General features: G+C 57.1%; 1 protein-coding gene across 1 annotated transcript in view; it reads right to left on the bottom strand.

Moving 5' to 3' along the window:
* The window catches only part of ADAMTS2 (ADAM metallopeptidase with thrombospondin type 1 motif 2), a 208,832-nt gene extending 207,833 nt beyond the window's left edge, over positions 1-999 (bottom strand). Inside the window, exons 1-2 of the mRNA XM_077138156.1 lie at positions 935-999; positions 64-791 (exon numbers count right to left, since the gene is read on the bottom strand). Coding sequence (XP_076994271.1) covers positions 64-791; positions 935-999 — 793 coding nt within the window. The remainder of the gene's footprint in view (positions 1-63; positions 792-934) is intronic.
* Positions 1,000-17,167: the final 16,168 nt, after the last annotated feature.

Here is a 17,167-nt window from a genome sequence, read left to right as displayed (position 1 = left end):
GGGGTGGCCTGCACCTCCCCGGCCTTCTGGCAACCGGGAAAGGCCGTTAACGGAGCCACCGACCCGATTCCCGCCGCCTCCGGACCGTTCCCCCTCCGGGACCCTGCAAGCCTGGAGCCCTGCCCCGCGCCGCGCTCGGGACCGGAGCTCCGCGGGCATCTCGCGGGCTCCCAGGGGATGCCCCCTCCCCCTTGATCTTACCGTCCTTGGCAGGACGGGGGGCTGCTCGGAAGTCATCTCGGTTGGCCCCTACCCGTGCGACTCGATCCCGCCACCCGAGTGCCCTCACCTCTCGCCTCCGGAGTGGAGAAGACTCGGCTCCCCCCGTGCGCCCCCTCCCCCCACCCGTACGGGCGGCCTGTCCTCTGTGCAGCTCCCGGGCAGCCCGCTGTCCGCCCCCGCTCCCAGGGCGCCCGAGGGCGGGGAAGAGTGGGGCAGGGTCCCTCCGATCTCCGGGGAGCCCCTCCTGGCCACCCCCACCATGCGCAGGGCCCGTGGCGGCGCCCTCGGCACCGGGGCTCCTTCCGAGCGTCCGCTGGCGCCGCCTCGCCTTGGCTGCCCCGGACCCGCCGGGGCTGGCGCCGCGCTCCCCGCCGCGGGGCTTCTGCCGACCCTCGGTCTCCCCACACTCCGCGTCCCGAGAGCGGCGAGCGCTCCAAGGCTCCCCTCGGCCCGAGGCGCCCGGGCGCGCGCCGCGGGGCGGCCCCTGCGCGACCAAGCCGGCCCCGAAGTTGGCCAACTTGGCCCCGGGCGGGGCGCACGGAGTTTGCCCAAGTCGGGCGGGCCCACGCCTGGGGAGGGGGCGGCGGGCGGGCAGGCGGGGCGGACTGGGGTCGCCGAGGCGCGGGGACCTGGCCGGCGCCTACCTGGGGGGTCGGCGGCGACAGCGAGCCGGGCGTGCGCGGGCGGCGGCGGCGGCGGCAGCAGCAGCAGCAGCAGCGGCAGCAGCAGCAGCGCGGGGCAGAGCGGGCGGCGAGCGGCTCCCGCCGGCGGATCCATGGCGGCAGCCGGCCCGCAGCCGGGGCCCCGCACTCGCAGCCGGCGCGAAAGTTGCCCGCGCGCCGCCCAGCCCACATCTGGGGGCAGCTGGAGCCGCCCGCAGCTGCAGCACCGCAGGGCGCGGGGCGGAGAGGCGCGGCGCGGAGGGGCGGGCGGAGGAGCGGAGGGGGAGGCGGGGAGAGGGAAGGAGCGGGCGAGGGAGGCGGGAGGCGGGGGCCGGCCGGCGCGGGGGGAGGCGGGGACGGCGGGCGCCTCAGCCTGCGGTGACCCGGCGCTTCTTGGCGCTGCCGCCGCCGCCGCGGTTCCCGGCTCGCGGCGAGGCACCGACACCCCCAGGCGGCCGCGGAGGAGCGCTGCGAGCGGGGCCCTGGGAGCCCCGCCGGCCGCCCCCTCGCGTCCCCTCCACCGCCCCCCACCCCCCACCCTCCCCCACCGCCCCCCACCTCCCCCCCTCCCCCCCCCCCGCGCACAAGCCCGGCGGAGCCTCCCCACCCAAGGACCCCCCCGGGGTGGAGCTCAAGGGACCGCCAGGCGGGGCGCGAGGACTCAGGGAGGAGGTCCTGGCTGCTGCCCCCCACCCTTGGGAGGGCGCGCGGGGAGAGAGCTCTGGGGCCGGGGGACGCCATCCGTCCGCAGTTGCCCCGGGACCTCCCTCCGCAAGCGCTGCCAGCTGGCTGCCCTTGCACGCCCTGAGTCCCGCCGGGACACTCCAGCCTAGTGGCCTCTGTGTCCCCAGTGGGCATTCCGTCCCCGACCCTGATAGAGCTTCAGCCCACTCTGCCCACCTTTCCCAACTCCACATGCAAAGGCGGCCCCGCCCCTCCTCCCACGCTATGTTGGCTGTCTAGTCCCAGGCTCAGCTGAGATCCCTCCACCCCAGCAAGTCCTGAGCTCCCCACTGCCTGGAGGCAGTGTCTCCCCTGCCCCTGTGCCCCCACGGGGGGACCCTCCCCAGCTGCCTCCTAGGCATGTGTCTGCAGCAAGACCCCCAACTCCTGCCTCATTTCCCCGGTGGGTGGGCACCTGTTCTTGGCTCTCCTTTCACTCCGTGTGCTGGGCCCAGCCCCGGACCCAGCGATTACCCACCAGAACTGCCTGCTAGAAGGGCCCAGGCTTCTCGGGAAGGGCATGACTTAGACAGCTTGCACACGCTGTGACTTTGTATCCTCAGGTCCGTTTGCCTGGCCCTAGACGTGCAGCCAGAGCGCGCGCCGCACAATTCCTAAACGGTACTTGGGGTGTCCACAGATCCAGATAGGAGAGGATTTCACGTAAAATTTAGATTTCCAACTTTTCTTGGGCCCGCGTTCCTGCTTCCAGGCCACTAAATGGGGCACCTGTCCTGTGCTGTACTGCAGTCCCCTCTCCCCCCAGCCCTGGCGGACATCTGATTTCTTGGCCTGTGATGACCCTGCAGAGAGAGGTGATGGTGATGAGCATGGTGGGAGGAGCCAGGCAACCAGGAGGCCTTCCCGGAAGAAGCTGCATCTGAGCTGAATTCAGGAGCTAAGGGAGCCAGGCAGCCCTGAGCTGGGTCCAGCAAGGTGGGTGGTGGTCCTGGGACCTGCAAGTCCCTCCCAGTCATCTCTCATGCTTTGTCTGTGCTTCCATCCTCCTGGAGACACGAGAGGAACACAACCCACAGCCTCTCCCATTGCAAGGGCCCCAGTCCCCCAAACTTCGCTCCCTTCCCTGCCACGATCGCCATCATCACCCAATGCTTCTACCACCACTACCACAGTTTCTTTATGCAGCACTTAATAATTTATTTAAATTTGCTGTGGATACTTTAAATCACTGCTGTGCGTGGGAATGCCCATGCCCCTCACCATCCATCCCCGCTCTCAAAAATAAACAAAATGAAAACCGAAAAATGGTATCAAGTTCCAGATGCTACTGCCTGCGAAAGGCGCTGAGGCTGAAGCTGATTAGCAAGTGTTATAAAAGTGTTAAGACAGGCTAGCACCAGCAGAGCGCTTTGCTTTGCTGTAATGGGAAGGACAGCAGGAGAATTAAAGAGGACTGATAACTTTCTCACTTGGTGAGTCCGTGTATCGTGTATCAGGTCGTGTCCAGTCCCACCTCGGGTGCCTTCCCTCTGCTCCCTCTCTGGAAGGGTCTCCCTTCTGCTCCTGAACAACTCCCGCAGCTGCCCCTCCCAGCCCGCCCAGGCTCTGTCCCTTGCTGGGGTGCCAGTCCACCCGGACAGAGCCCCAGGGCAGTGGGGGGACCCCACGATGCTAGCCCGCGAGGCTGAGTGTATGAATCAAATGCATGCACATCTAGAAGTGCAGCTGAACCCTCCATGGGGAGTGCAGGGGGCTGTAAACACACCCCAACTGCTGGTCCTGATGGCCAGTCCTTGTCTCGAAAACAAAAGTCGCCTCCTCCTTCCTCAAGCCTCCACAGTTCAAGCCTGTGTGCCTCTTCTTCTGGAAACCACTCTCGACCCTCTGGTATGTGTCCCTAACTCCCACTCCCCAACCTCACCTTTCCCTCCAGGAGCAATAGGGGTGCAGAAACCCCAGAGACTCTCTCAGCCAGCTCGGCAGGTGAACTCACTGCCACCACCCCCACGAGGGACATGACTCCCAGGGGTGTAATTCTCCCTTCCCACGTGGGACAAGACTCCTGGGATGAGCCGGGACCCCACATCATGGGATGGAGGAAACCTTGACCAAAAGGGGGAAGAGAGAAATAAGACAAAATGAAGTCTCAGTAGCTGAGAGATTTCAGAGTCGACAGGTTATCCTGGAAGTATTTTAATGCATTATATAGATATTCCCTGCTGGTTTATGGTGTATTGAAGAGGCCGGAGGGAAGTACCTGAAACTGCTGAGCTGTGTTCCAGTAGCCTTGATTCTTGAAGACGATTGTATAACTATAGAGCTTTTACAGTGTGACTGTGTGGTTGTGAAAACTTTGTGTCTGATGCTTCTTTTATTCAGGGTATGGACAGATGAGTCAGAAAATAAGGATAAAAAAATAAATAATGCAGTGTGGGGTGGGGGGTGAGGTGTGAAAAAATGGGTAGATGGAAACACTAATGGTCAGTGAGAGGGAGGGGTAAGGGGTATGGGATGTATGCGTTTTTCTTTTCTGGAGTGATACAAATGTTCAAAAATGATTATCGTGATGCACAACTATGTGATGATACTGTGAGCCACCGGCTGTACCCTACGGATGGGCTGTATGTGTGTGAAGATATCTCAGTTAAAATATTAATAAAAAACGAAACCCCAGCGATTCTTTGCTCAAGCTGACCGGTTTCAGTCTATGTCCCCAAGACACAAAGAACTATCAATTCTGTTCGGACGCGGGCTTTGCTTGGTGTGTCATGTGTGTTTGTGTTCAGTGGGCCCAAGTGCCTCCAGTTCCACCGAACCTGATGCAGTCCGCACCACTCCCTGTTGCCCTACACGCGCCTGCTCCTCGTGAGGGCCTCCAGCCCCGCCCCTGCAGGTGCTGCAACACCTGCCCCTCGGGGAAGAGGAACAGGAGCGATTCCTGGTCAACTTCTCCGGTCAGCTTTTGCTCTCCAAACCTGCTCCCTGCTCCCTCCACCTCCAACTTGAAAGCTTCCTGAGGACATAGGTGCAGAAAGAGATGGGAAACTTTCCTCACCATCTGGCGTCACAGATCACCATGGGTGCCTCAGGGTAGGAGCGAGGTCCAATTAAGAGAGAAGACCCTGTGTCTCGGTACCGGCCACAGACAGGCAGGGCAGGTGCCCGGCAGGGGTTTGCGGAGGAAAGCTGAGGCTCTCTGCTCGGTGTCTGGCTTCCGGGGCTCATCAGAAACAGGAGCCCATTGGAGAGCCACTCCCATCCCCTGCAAAAGGTCTTCTGTCACCTTCCTTGGCAGATCCCAGTGAAGGCAGCGAGTTTTCCTGGTCCCCCTTCCAATGAGCAAGCTCCTGGGGTCCTGGAGAGGGATCCGGGGCCTTCCAGCCCCACGAGGGCCCATGAACGTGCAGAACCAGCGATGGGGCTTAGTGGCTGCAGTGGTTTGGAGCTCTGCACCCCAGAAAAGCACACCCTTACACCCCAGTCCTGTCCTGTGGGTATGAGCTCACTGCAACAGGATATTCGGAGGCGGCCTCTTCCCTTACAACGTGACTCAGCTCAACCAGCAAGGGTCTTAATTCTATTACCAGAGTCAGGGGAAAGTCACAGAGAAGGGGAAAACCACAGAAGCTGAAGGTCAACAGGACCCGAAGAGAAGCGGGAGGCCAGGAGAGGCCCCCATGTGCACGGCCAGGTGGCAGGGGAGCCTAAGACCAAGGACAGCCGGCAGCCAGCCCAGACCGCCACCGTCCCTGGGAGAAAGCACTGCCTCGACGATGCCCTGGTCTGGACTTCCCTTGGCCTCGGCGGCGTGAGCCACGGACTCCCGTTGTGTAACCAGCCCACTGCACGGTGTTTGCTTTGGCAGCCGGGAGACGAAATCGGTGGCCTCATGGAGGGGCCTCTGAACACAGCAGCTCTAGCCAACAACGGGTGCCAAGGCCCCATCAGATGCCCTCCCCCCTTCACACACACACACACACACACACACACACACACACACACACACACACACACACACGGGAACTGTGTCATGCAAAAGAGGAAACCTAGGTGGGAAAAAGGACATGGCTTTTCTGGGGAAACTAATAGCTTCAAACCAGCACACACACAAAAGCTTAGCGCTGGCACGTAGATGTGACAAAGTATTGCCCTTTATTGGTTATGTTCAGAAATGTCACACCTGAGAGCAAACCCTGCACATTGGAAATGTCCTGGAGTCATTCAGACCATGTGCCTCCCTCATGCCTTCGCTGATGGAGCAGCCAACACGGGGCGTCAGTGCCGTGACGCCAGGGCTGATTTTCGCCCTGGTAACAAGCTTGCCTAGCGACTTAGGGGAAATACAGCAACGAGCATAACATGCCTGGCACATGTAGGTGCTCCGTAAATATTTGTAGAATGAATCAATATGGTAGCATCGTTTCGATGAGAGACGCTATGAAGAAAATCAAAAGGGGGAAGTGATAAAGAATGGAGGGGCATGGAGGGGGACTTGGGCTAAGTTTGGGGCTGCATCTGACCTGAGAGGAGCTCCTAGGAATGGGGCAGCCTAAGCGATGAGCTGCTAAACTGATGCAGACTCCCTGTGGCAGGGAGAGCAGGTGAGCAGCGAGTGTGGAGGAGGTGAGAACAGGAGAAAAGAGGAGAGGAGGTGAACGAGGCACCCAGCAGCCAAGAGGACAGGTCCAAGAGGCCACACCCAGGAGTAAGAGGAGGGTTTTAGGTGGGGAGGGATGAAGCAAGCTGGTGACCATTTCAAAATGCTCTAGGAACAGGATGACCTTGCACACTGCAATGTCCCCACTGGAGTGGGGAGGGGAGGACACTGGGAACAGCAGGGGTTAGGGGGAAACTGAGGCCGGCACTCGGGGAGAGTATCTCCCTGAGTCAGTGGAATGTGATCATTCCCAGTCATAGAGGAAGCAGCTGAGTTTCGGGGCTGGGAGCTTCACCTGCCTGAGACCCTGGGCCCTTGACCTTTTGGGGTGCAGCTCCTTGAGGCCCCCTGACATTGCTATCTGTCCTCACTTTTATTCATGAAGCAGTCAACTCATTAGTGTGGCTCTGAAACTCAAGTGTTGTAACGAATGCATAAGGGATTGCCAGCTGGTGGCCCCCAGGTTTTTGTTTTTAACTTGAATTATTTGCCAAGATTTTTTAAATCAGACAATCTCCCTTGAAAATCTGCCATCTCTGGCTTCTTGGAAAAAGAGCTGGGCCCGCTGGGCCATGGAGCAGCTACGAGCTAGAGCTAGAGTTGGGGACGTCTGGTCTTTTGCGTTCCCCCACCCCAGGCCTCTCTGCCATCTCACACAGCCTCAAGTTGCTGGGACTTTCCAAAATGCTTATTTTCATGGTTGCCCCTAGTACCAGCAACCCCCTGCTGCCCACCGAGGTCCCCCACCCACCCAAGGAAGGGGCATCTCCAGGGCCTTGGAACACGGGTCTGAACGCACAGACTTTCAGCTGGGAGGGCATGGGGGGGGGGTGGAGGGGGGGGGGGGTGGCTTGTTAATGCCACCAGAAGGCAATATACCAGAAATGGGGCAGCTTCTGTAAAGGGAATTCATTTCCTTACAAGTTCACAGTTCTGAGGCCATTACAACGTTCGAACTAAGAGAAAGACACCCTGACTCAGGGAAGGCCGATGTCTGTCACGTGGGAAGTCACGTGGTGGCATCTGCTGGTCCTTGTTCCCGGTGCCGTTGCTTCCAGCTTCTGATACCAGTGGCTTCCTCTCTAAGCGTCTGTGGGCCTCACTCAGCTCCTCAGGACACAGCTCTGGGTTCTGACTCGTCAGCATATCATGGGAAGGCACATGACGACGTCTGCTGGGCTCTGCATCTCCAAACGTCCGTGTCTAGGCGTCTGCTCTCTCTGTCGGCTCTCCAAGCACCTCCAAATGTCTGCATCTCTGTCGGCTCTAAAGCAGCTGTGCTTTCTCCAAAATGTCTCCCCTTTTAAAGGACTCCAGTAAATTAGTCAAGACCCTCCTTGAATGGTGGGGTCACATTTCCGTCTAATCAGAAGGTCACACCCACAACTGGGTGTGTCACATCTCCATGGAAACCATCTAATCAAAGGTTTTCACCCACAATATTGAATCAGGATTAAAGGACATGGCTTTTCTGGGGTACATAACAACTTCAAAACAGCACATGGGGGTACAGGGTTAGGGGTGAGGAGGCCAGGGGTGCAGGCATATGGGGGAGACCTGCCATTTTGAGGTTGGGGGGCTTGCGAACCCAGTTAGCATGAATGGAGCGCTGCAGGCAAGTCAAGGGCACCTGCCGGGAGGCTTTCCCAGGAGACAGAAACAAGAGCATTCGTTTGCACACCCACACACGCACATACACAAGCAAGCTGTCCTGCACAGCCATGATGCAGGCAGATGAACTGGCACGCAGATGCACATTGACTTGGAGGCAGCTCCCCACAGACCCCCAAGGTACAGGTGCTGGCAGCAGGAGCCCACATTGAGCTTGGCCACTCTCACTATATTTCTGAACATGAGAGGGAGGAAATCGAATGACTTCCAGGTGGTGGCGTTACCCCCACGGCCATTTCCCATAGCCACTTGCAGCCACACTGCTCCTTAGCAAACCTGTGGGGGTCCTACTGCCAGTCATGCCCCCTCCTCAGCCAGCAGAGGTCATGGCCCAGAGCTAGGGGCTCACCCAGGAGTTGGGTGGATGGTCTTGCTGGGGGCCAGGGGGGTCTTCCCCAGAGCACAGGAATATTGTGTTGGCCATAATATTGCCCTTGATTTTTGAGCAGGCAAATTACATTATCAGCCACCCTGAAACACTTGAGGTCCACTGAGACCCTCAGATCGTTTTTGTATAAACATGGAAAAGTCTGCCCTTGCCCCTCACTTCCAAACTGAGCCTTGACAATTGAGGTTATGGACCTTGGGTGTTGGTCTCCCTGGCTCTTCCAGAACCTGTTCCCTGCCAGTGGTCCTGCCACCACCCCCATGCTCCCACCCGCAGGCAGGTTCTGAGGCTCCTGGGGACACGCCTTCTGCAGGGGGCTTGCTCCACTGAACAAGCTGTTGTCCCAGAGAAAAAATAAAACCACCCAGCCTCACTTATAACAAACTTAGTCTGCTGTGCAGCTTTGCAGTACAGAATGTACATGTGCCTAATCGCCACACTGTTGCATAATTTTCCAGCTGTTTTCGGGACTGTTTCACTCTTCTTCGTCTGGCATGTTTCACAAGCCATATATAAAAATGATATCTATGTATATATAAAATTGAGCATATGTGTGCAACGAAACGACAAGTGTGAAATAAGGGAAAGGAGGGTGGGGGACCAGGGCTTGGCAAAAAAAGGCAGATGAAACAAGTGTAAACATTTTGAATGCCACCTTCTAGAAGTCTGGGAAAGAAAACCAACTCGGGCTGCGTTAAAATCTAAAGGGAGAACGTCCCCCAGTAAAATCAACTTCAGCTTGGTGGTGCTTGATTTCCCCTCTCTCCTAAACTCCAGGCGTTGTGTGTGTGTGTGTGTGTGTGTGTGTGTGTGTGCGCGCGCATGTTACAGTAACTCTCTGCACATCTTGTCGCAAAATGAGTTGTAACAATGTAACCCGAGATGCCCTGTTAAGAAGCAGAAAAGCAAGGAAATGGCAAATCCCCTGAATTGCCTGCGGTCCCCAAATGGCCTCACTGCCAGTGGAACAGAGCTGGAGGGTCCTGCCCAGCAGCAGGCTGTGTGAGGCCCCTAACGGGAACCCTGGGCCTCTGCTGGCTCCACGGGGCTCCGTGTCACCCTCTCCTGGGACCAGGATCTGCCCAGAATGGTATTCGTTCACGGGGAAGGAACTGGAGCGTGCGGTCCCAGGGGGCCGGGCGTCCCAAGCTGGAGGATGAGGGCAGAGCCATGTCTGCCCGTGAGGAGATTGGGACAGCGCTGTGGTTCTTTTTTACTGATTTAGATACATACAGTATAAGAGACTTCAGATTATACAACTAGATTCTTAACTCCTTTTGAGAAAAACATTGGCAACGCTGGATTTGTGCCCAGCAGACAGCTGTATCTGTTGCTGAGTAGGGATGCTCCCCTTTATTTCTGCTCCTTCTTGAGTTGTATCTGGGAATCGAAACCTACCCTACACTCTAGTGGCTTAAAAGATATAGCACTCTCCCCTACGTGGGACATGACAACCCGGGGTGAAAGTCTCCCTGGCGGCATGGGAGATGCCTCCCAGGGATGAATCCAGACCTGGCACCGTGGGATCGACAATTCCATCCTGACCAAAGGGAGAAAAAGAAATGGAACAAATAAGGTATCAGTGGCTGAGAGACCCACATAGAGTCACGAGGCAACTCTGGAGGCTGCTCTCACACTAGCTTCAGCTAGACATTGCTATTTACCATATAAATACGGTGGATTTTTATATTACCAAATATAGAACCCCAACCAACACCATCCTGCCAACCCTAAAGAACACTCAGGCCTCTGAGATCCTACAAAGGTTCCGTGCACTTGGGGAACTTTCCAGAAACCTACAACCTCCAGATGGGTCCCTGGACCAGGTAAGTCCTGAAACCCAGAGGGCCCAGCCTCTCCAGACATCAGCTAGTTCCATCCCCAACCCATATTATCTACACCCCTTTCCAACCTGAAAAAGTTAGAATAGGCAGAGCCCAAATACCCCTAAAGAGTGGGAGAAATATCAAAGGAGAAGGAGGAGTTAGAACAGAGAAGACAGGATTTAACAAATGAGTATGACTGCTGAGTCATTATGTTATTTCTTTTAATCTCCAGTGTCTTGGAGCAGCTAGATGGAAAAACTTAAAGTTGTGCAAGTGTAACCCACACCAAACTCTGAAATCTATTCTATCACTACTTGTTACAATGTACTTTGAAATTTATTGCTTTTGTGTGTGTTACATTTCATAGTAAAAAATCTTTTAAAAAATACAACATTTTGTTCTCATCCTCCCAGCTGTGCGAGTCGGTGGAGAAAGCTCTGCTCCACAGCTGCAAGGGGCACCCAGGGTCCAGGGACGACAGTCCTGGAAGGAAACGCTTCTCCTGGAAGGGCTCGGAAGCCTCCAGAGGGATGAGCACAACAGCGCCATGCCTCCAAGGCTCGGGCTCAAACCGGCCCACGGGCACTGCAGATGGCACCCAGGGCCGGGAAGCAGCCGAGTCCCGTGCAAACGGCACCGGTGAAAGGGCTGGACCGTGCTGTGGGCTGTGCTCCCACATGGCCCGACTGCAGCCCCCAAACTCATGGCCCCTTGGAACCCAGAGCACAATGCTGTTTGCACGGTCGCTGCAGATGCAATTAGTTAAGACGAGGCCACACTGCACTCGGGGCCCTGATGCGAGAGGCCCGAGGTCCTTATATGACAGGGAGAAGGGACACAGACGTGGAGAAACATTGGAAGCAGAAATCGGAGCGACGCGTCCACAAGCCAAGGGACCCTGGGGACTGCTTGGAGCCCCCGGGGAACAGAGGCTGGGAGGGGCAGGAAGCCCTCCGAGAGGGCCAGGCCTGGCCGACACCATGGTTCAGACTTCTAGCCCCCAGAACAGAGAGAGAAGACGTCTCTGCTGTGTGCTTCCCTGCGCCTCCTGGTTTGTGGTGATTTTATTATTACAACAGCCACCAGGAAACCGAGCCTGCAGGCGTCAGGAGCTCGCGCCTCCACCATCCTACCTGGAAACCAGGTGTGTTTTCTGACCTCCAGGGTGTTGCACAAAGGACAGTTCTCCCCTGGGCCATCATTTTCCGGCCTCCTATGATGGTTTCCAGTTCCAAAGCTAATGCCACATGTTTTCGTTTCCATCCTAGGCACCTTCTCTGTAGCAGTCAGCCATGGTCATGGTAGTGCTGTGTGACAAGCCACCACCAAAACCAGCAAGTTCCAGGAACAACGGGTTCCCAAGCCCACAGAGTTGCTCCTTGTGCTGCCCAGCTTCTCCTAGAGAAACTCAGAAGCTTCTAGAAAGATGAGCAAAGACACCAGCAATGTCTCTTTTTTTTCACTTTTTTTATTGTGATATATATACAAAAAGCAATACATTTCAAAGCACATTGTAACAAGAGCCTATTGAACAGATGTCAGAGTTTGGTGTGGGTCACAGTTCCACAATTTCAGGTTTTTCCTTCCAGCTGCTCCAAGACACTGGAGACTAAAAGAAATATCAGTGTAATGACTCAGCAGTCACACTCATTTGTTAAATCCTGTCTTATCTGTTCTAACTCCTCCTTCTCCTTTGATCCTTCTCCCACTCTTTGGGGGTATTTGGGCTCTGCCCATTCTAATTTTTTCATGTTGGAAGGGGCTGTGGATAATATGGGGTAGGGGGATGGAACTAGCTGATGTTCTGGAGAGGTTGGTCCCTCTGGGTTTCAAGACTTCTCTGGCCTAGGAACCATCTGGAGGCTGTAAGTTTCTGGAAAGTTCTCCTAGTGCACAGAACGTTTGTAGGATCTCTGATAGAGCCCTAAGTATTCTTTAAGGAAAACAGAAATGGTGTTGGTTGGGGTTTGGCAAACCGTGGTAAATAGCAAAATCTAGCTGAAGCTTGTATAAGAGCAGCCTCCAGAGCAGCCTCTCAACTCTATTTGACTCTCTCTGCCACTGATACCTAATTTTGTTACATTTCTTTACCCCTTTTGGTCAGGATGGCATTGTCGATTCCACGGTGCCAGGTCCAGGCTCATTCCTGGGAGTCACGTCCCACATTGCCAGGGAGAATTTCACCCCTGGACGTCAGGTCCCACGTGGAGGGGAGGGCGATGATTTCTCTCCGGCAACGTCTTGTAAGGCCTGGATTTGAAACCCGCACACTGCCAGGACCTCGCAGTGCCTGGAGGGAGCAACTACAGAGCCACGCAGCAAAGGACACAGACACCAGGATGTGTGCGGACGTCGGGAACCCTCGCACCACCCAGCACACCTTAGACTTAATTCTCTTCATTTGATGCTTTTCCGTCCATTTCCGTTATTGCAGCAAGTGAACCGATTCAAAATCACCCTAGAAAAACACACCTAAGTATCTCTTCCCTGCGGAGCCCCCCATTCCCCTCCTGCTGGGTGAAGGGGGCAGGCAGTGCGTGGCCCTGCTAAGAAGGGGAGCTGCGAGACAGAGGCAAGAAAGATCCCGCTCCCCCTCAGGGCGCCCCAGTGTTCTCTCCACCTGGGCTTCGGGACTCACCTCTCATCCTCACAAATGCACCCCTGCCCTGCCTGCCGCTCTGTAATCAGGACCACTGGCCACTGCCCCCGAGGCTCTGGGGCAAGTCCCCGGGCCTGTGGACCTGCAAGCTGCCCCCCCCCCCCGCACCTCCCGTCCTCCGGGCGCTGCCCCCTCTCACAGGCTTCACGGCAGCATCCACCCCCCCCCCAGCACCCCAAGACTCCACACCACACCACCAAGGCTTTCTCCCTTGCAGCGGGGACGGAGCAGCTGCTGGGGCCCGGGAGGGTTGGCTGGTCTGCACAGGGCTCCAGCCAGCCGGGAATGGGGAGGCGGCAAGCACGGCACAGTGTGATCGAGGAATTATTCTGGATTTCAGCTCGTGGCCCCTGGGGAGGAGAGGATCTCACAGGGCACAGGCGTCGCCTCTCTGCTCCCCAAACCTCCAATTCAGCCCGAGCCCGGCACCGCTTTTCCCTAATGAGGGTGTCTTTTATCGGTGAGTCCCTGATGGGCAAGTTCAGCTTTGATGAGACCGTTCTTTAAAATGAAACATTTTATCAAAAGCCATAACACGGCCCCCGTGAAATTAAACGGGAGAAAGACGGGCATTCTGAATGCCCCAGACGCTGGTTTTGATTTTTTTAAATCATCAGTTAAATTAAAGTTGGGCCGTGGAGACTCCACCTGGTTGCCTTCTCCGAGGAAAACGCTGCGCTCTGCCTCCCCCGACAAAGACCTAGGGGCTACATGCGAGTCTTGCTCGCAGGCCCGTGTCTGGGCAGGAAGCCACTTGAGAGAGGCCAGAGCCTCCCACGAGGGGTTAAATGGGGAGCACACGCTGCGCCAGACTCTGACCCAGGACGCAGAGGACACTGCCCAGCTGCAGACAGCTCGGAACAAGAGCCCAGGGCAGAAGAGTCACAGCTACCTGGCAAGTGGCAGAAACCAACTCTGGTTGCCGTGAGCAAAAAGGAAATTTATTGCTTCATAAAATTAAAAGTCCAGAGATAGGACATGATATCCACAGGACAAGGTGTCTTTCCCTACAACTCTTTGCCCTGCTTCTCTGGGTGACTCCCCATCTCAAACACGAGATCTCCTCATGGTGCCAAAAGGGCTGCTGCAGCTCCAGCGAACCACTCCCACACCCCCACCCTCTGGAGAAAAAGCAGACAGCTTCCCCACGAGCCCACAGGGGGTCAAGTGTGCATCCTTGCACTTATCCCGTGGCCGAGGGGATAGAATTCACTGAGGGGCAGGCCCGGACCATGAGGTCCAGAGCTGAAGTCAGAGCCAGGTCAGCTTCATCCCAACTGCATGGCCCAGAGTGGAAGGGTGTGAGTGACCACAAGACAGTAACGTCCCTTACCCCATCCTATTGGCTCTGACTCAGAGTGTATCTAGGAAGTCACATGCAAAATAAGTGAATTCTTATAACCCAGATTGTCCAGTTTATTGGCCAGTCAAACTGAGCAGCTACTCATATATCTCCAGTGGGGCATGGAGGGGGTCTCTGAGGCAGTCCAGCCACCTCCTTTCAGAGTCCAGCTCCAAACCCTGAGCTGAGGGTGTCTTTGCCTGCCTGTCCGGCCTGGAGGCTGCCAGCGGCTCTCTCCATACCCCACCCTGTGACCCTGAGCCCAGGGACAGCCCACCCTCATGGGCCTGGGGGGCACTTGGGGGTTGGTTGGTTGGTTTGCCCAGAACAGAATCACAGTCAGCACAAAAACTGCAATCCCTGGAACCTGTGAGCTTCACCCTGTGAGGCGAAAGGGACTCACAGACATGATTGAGTGAGGACTTTCCAAAGACAAATTGGGTAGATTGCCAAACTGGGCAAAGAGCAATACCAGTGGTCAATGAGAGGGAGGGGTAAGGGTATGGGTTTTCCTTTCTTCTCTTTATTTCTTTTTCCGGAGTGATGCACATGTTCTAAAAATGATCATGGTGATGGATGCACAGCTGTGCACACTGTGAGCACTGACTATACACCATGTATGGAATGTGTGTGTGTGAAGATTTCTCAATAAAAACATATTGAAAAAAAAAGCAACGAATCTTCAAGAAGGAGGAAGGGGCCACAAGCCAAGGAATGCAGGCGCCACCAGAAGATGAGAAAGGCAAAGAAACGGCTTCCCCCCACTGAGCCTAGGGATGGAAGCTGCCCTGCAAGCAGGTGGCTTTTCACCCAGGGAAACTGATTTTGGACTTGGGTTCCCAGAACTGCGGGAGAACGTACCCCGTAGGTTTCAGCCAACGCTGTACAGATTAGCTCGCCACTAGCCATTCTCACTTCATAATGTATAGGGACATCCTAGGATGGTAGCTGCAGATTCACCTACCACCTTCTCAGAAAAGCTGCTTAAAATCCACGGCATGTTCTGCCATGCTGGGCTTAGCCACTCCCGTGGAGGTGGCGGTGGCTGTTACTGTGTGCTGGCCGCGCCAGCAGCCTGTCACAGACTTCCCGCTTCCTGGTATCTGGGTGCTTCTATTTTCACATGGGATAAGGTCCCGGGAGTGGGAGTGCCTGTTAAGGTTAAGGCACATTTGAAGTTTGACAGCTTTTGCTAGGCGATTGTCCAAAAGGCTGATCGTCCCGAGTGCCACAGGTGACGGGCAGTGATGGCGCCTTATCCGCAATCTGATGCTTGGACAAGGCACCTCACTGCTCGCAGTTTCGGCCCCGCCCTGCCCATGGCGCCTCAGTTTCCTGATCTGTAAATTCAGGGGGCTGGCAGTTCCTCCCACCTTTGTCGGCTGCCCCAGTTTTCTCCTGTCTTGGCTGGCATCCCACCTCACTCCATGTTTGCCTTTTAGATACAGTCAGAGAGGGGCAAAGCAGTGGCCTTTGTGAATCTCAGTTTCCTCATGTGAGGCTGTCTCATGGGGGTGGCGAGGACCTTGTTGGGCTGGGGTATCCTGTATGGATGGGCCGGGCAGAGGAACAGTCTTGCCTGTCCATGTACCTTGCACCCTGCCCCGGCCAGGGGCAGCCCCTCACCCATGGCCCCCTTCCTTTCCCCCTCCCTTGCACCCCCTCCCCTGCAGCTTCTCCTCTGCAGCTTCTCCTGGGGCCCCAGAGGTGCCAGGGCTGTGCTCCCTCCAGCCCCGAAGGCCTGTCCCTTGGGTGGGCCTGGCAGGTGCAGAGAGGATGCTGAGCATATGCTCGCCAGGGTTCCCCGCGAAATCGGAACCCACAGGAGGGCACACGCGTGGGTGAAAAGATGGAAGGTCTGGCTGGCGACATGGGGACGGGAAACCCCAGATGCGCAAGACGGGCAGTCGGTTGGGGGCCCAGGGAAGACGCTGGAGTTTGTGGGACCAGCCGGAGCAGGGGCAGGCATTCCTTCTGGCCGGGTCTGGCTCTCAGACCCCGGGGCCTGACCATGCAGGCCCGGCCCCCGTGCCTTCCCCTGGAATTCTCTCCTCTCTCCTCCTGCTCCAGGTCTGCCCGACCAGGAGGGGAGACGCCAGGGAACCGGGGCAAAGCGCCCGACCTGGCCCGGCGCGGGGGTGGGCGACGCGACCCCAGCCGGTGCCTGTCACCCGGCATTGGGCCTCGGGGCCCCCAGCCCAGGAACGGGCCCAGCCATGCTGCCGGACTGTACATCAGGGCCGCGGCCACACCCAGGAACGCTAAAATGAGGCAGCCCCGCACACGCCCCGCGAGCTGCCGGCTTTCTTGTGTCTGCACAAAGTCTTCCCTGCGCGCAGGTGCCAGTCCGAGGTCGCTCCCTGCCGCTGCGTGGAGGCGTCGGCCATGGGGGGCCGTCCAAGTGCGGGCCCTGCGCACCGGGCAGCGGTGAGGGCCACGGGAGACCCTCAGCCCCAGCGGGGCATGACCCGTGTCCTTGCAGCGGAGACAAAGGCCACGCCGCCCCCACAGCCCGTCACCATGGCCATGCCCTGAAGACACCCAGCCCCAGACCAGATGGCCCCTGCGGAGCCCCTGTCCCTGCAGCCCCTGCCTCTGGTCACCCGCTGCTGGGGGCTAAGCCCCACGACCCTCCCCTCCCCCCCCACTGCAAGGCGCCCCCACTGCGGCCAGTCCCGCCACCCACAGATGCCTCCATTCCCCCAGCGCCCAGACCCGGGTTCCCCGACACCCAGGCTGGGTTCCACCTGCCTCGGGTCTCTGCGGATAAATGCAAAACCCTGCAGCACGTGGAGTCCCGCTGAAAGACAGCTTCTCCCTTTTCTTCTGTGCGTTTAGTTAAAAAAGTTGAGGGTTTACAGAACAATGGTGTGGAAAATACAGGATTCCCGGAGCCGCCCTCCGCCCAAGCCCGAGGGGGGTGGGAAGCAGCCGTTAAGATGGATGGGTACGCGTTTTTAGAATTGTGCTTTCAACCCCGGGCCGTGGTTTAACTTAGGGTTCCCTGCTGTGTCGTGCAGATCCATCGATTTTTTAAAAAATTTTCTTGTATTGCC

Source organism: Tamandua tetradactyla, chromosome 20 (assembly GCF_023851605.1).
Source record: "Tamandua tetradactyla isolate mTamTet1 chromosome 20, mTamTet1.pri, whole genome shotgun sequence".
NCBI classification, from domain to species: domain Eukaryota; kingdom Metazoa; phylum Chordata; class Mammalia; order Pilosa; family Myrmecophagidae; genus Tamandua; species Tamandua tetradactyla.
The sequence above is the reverse complement of the archived record's forward strand: the minus strand, read 5'-3'. Positions and strand labels throughout refer to the sequence as shown.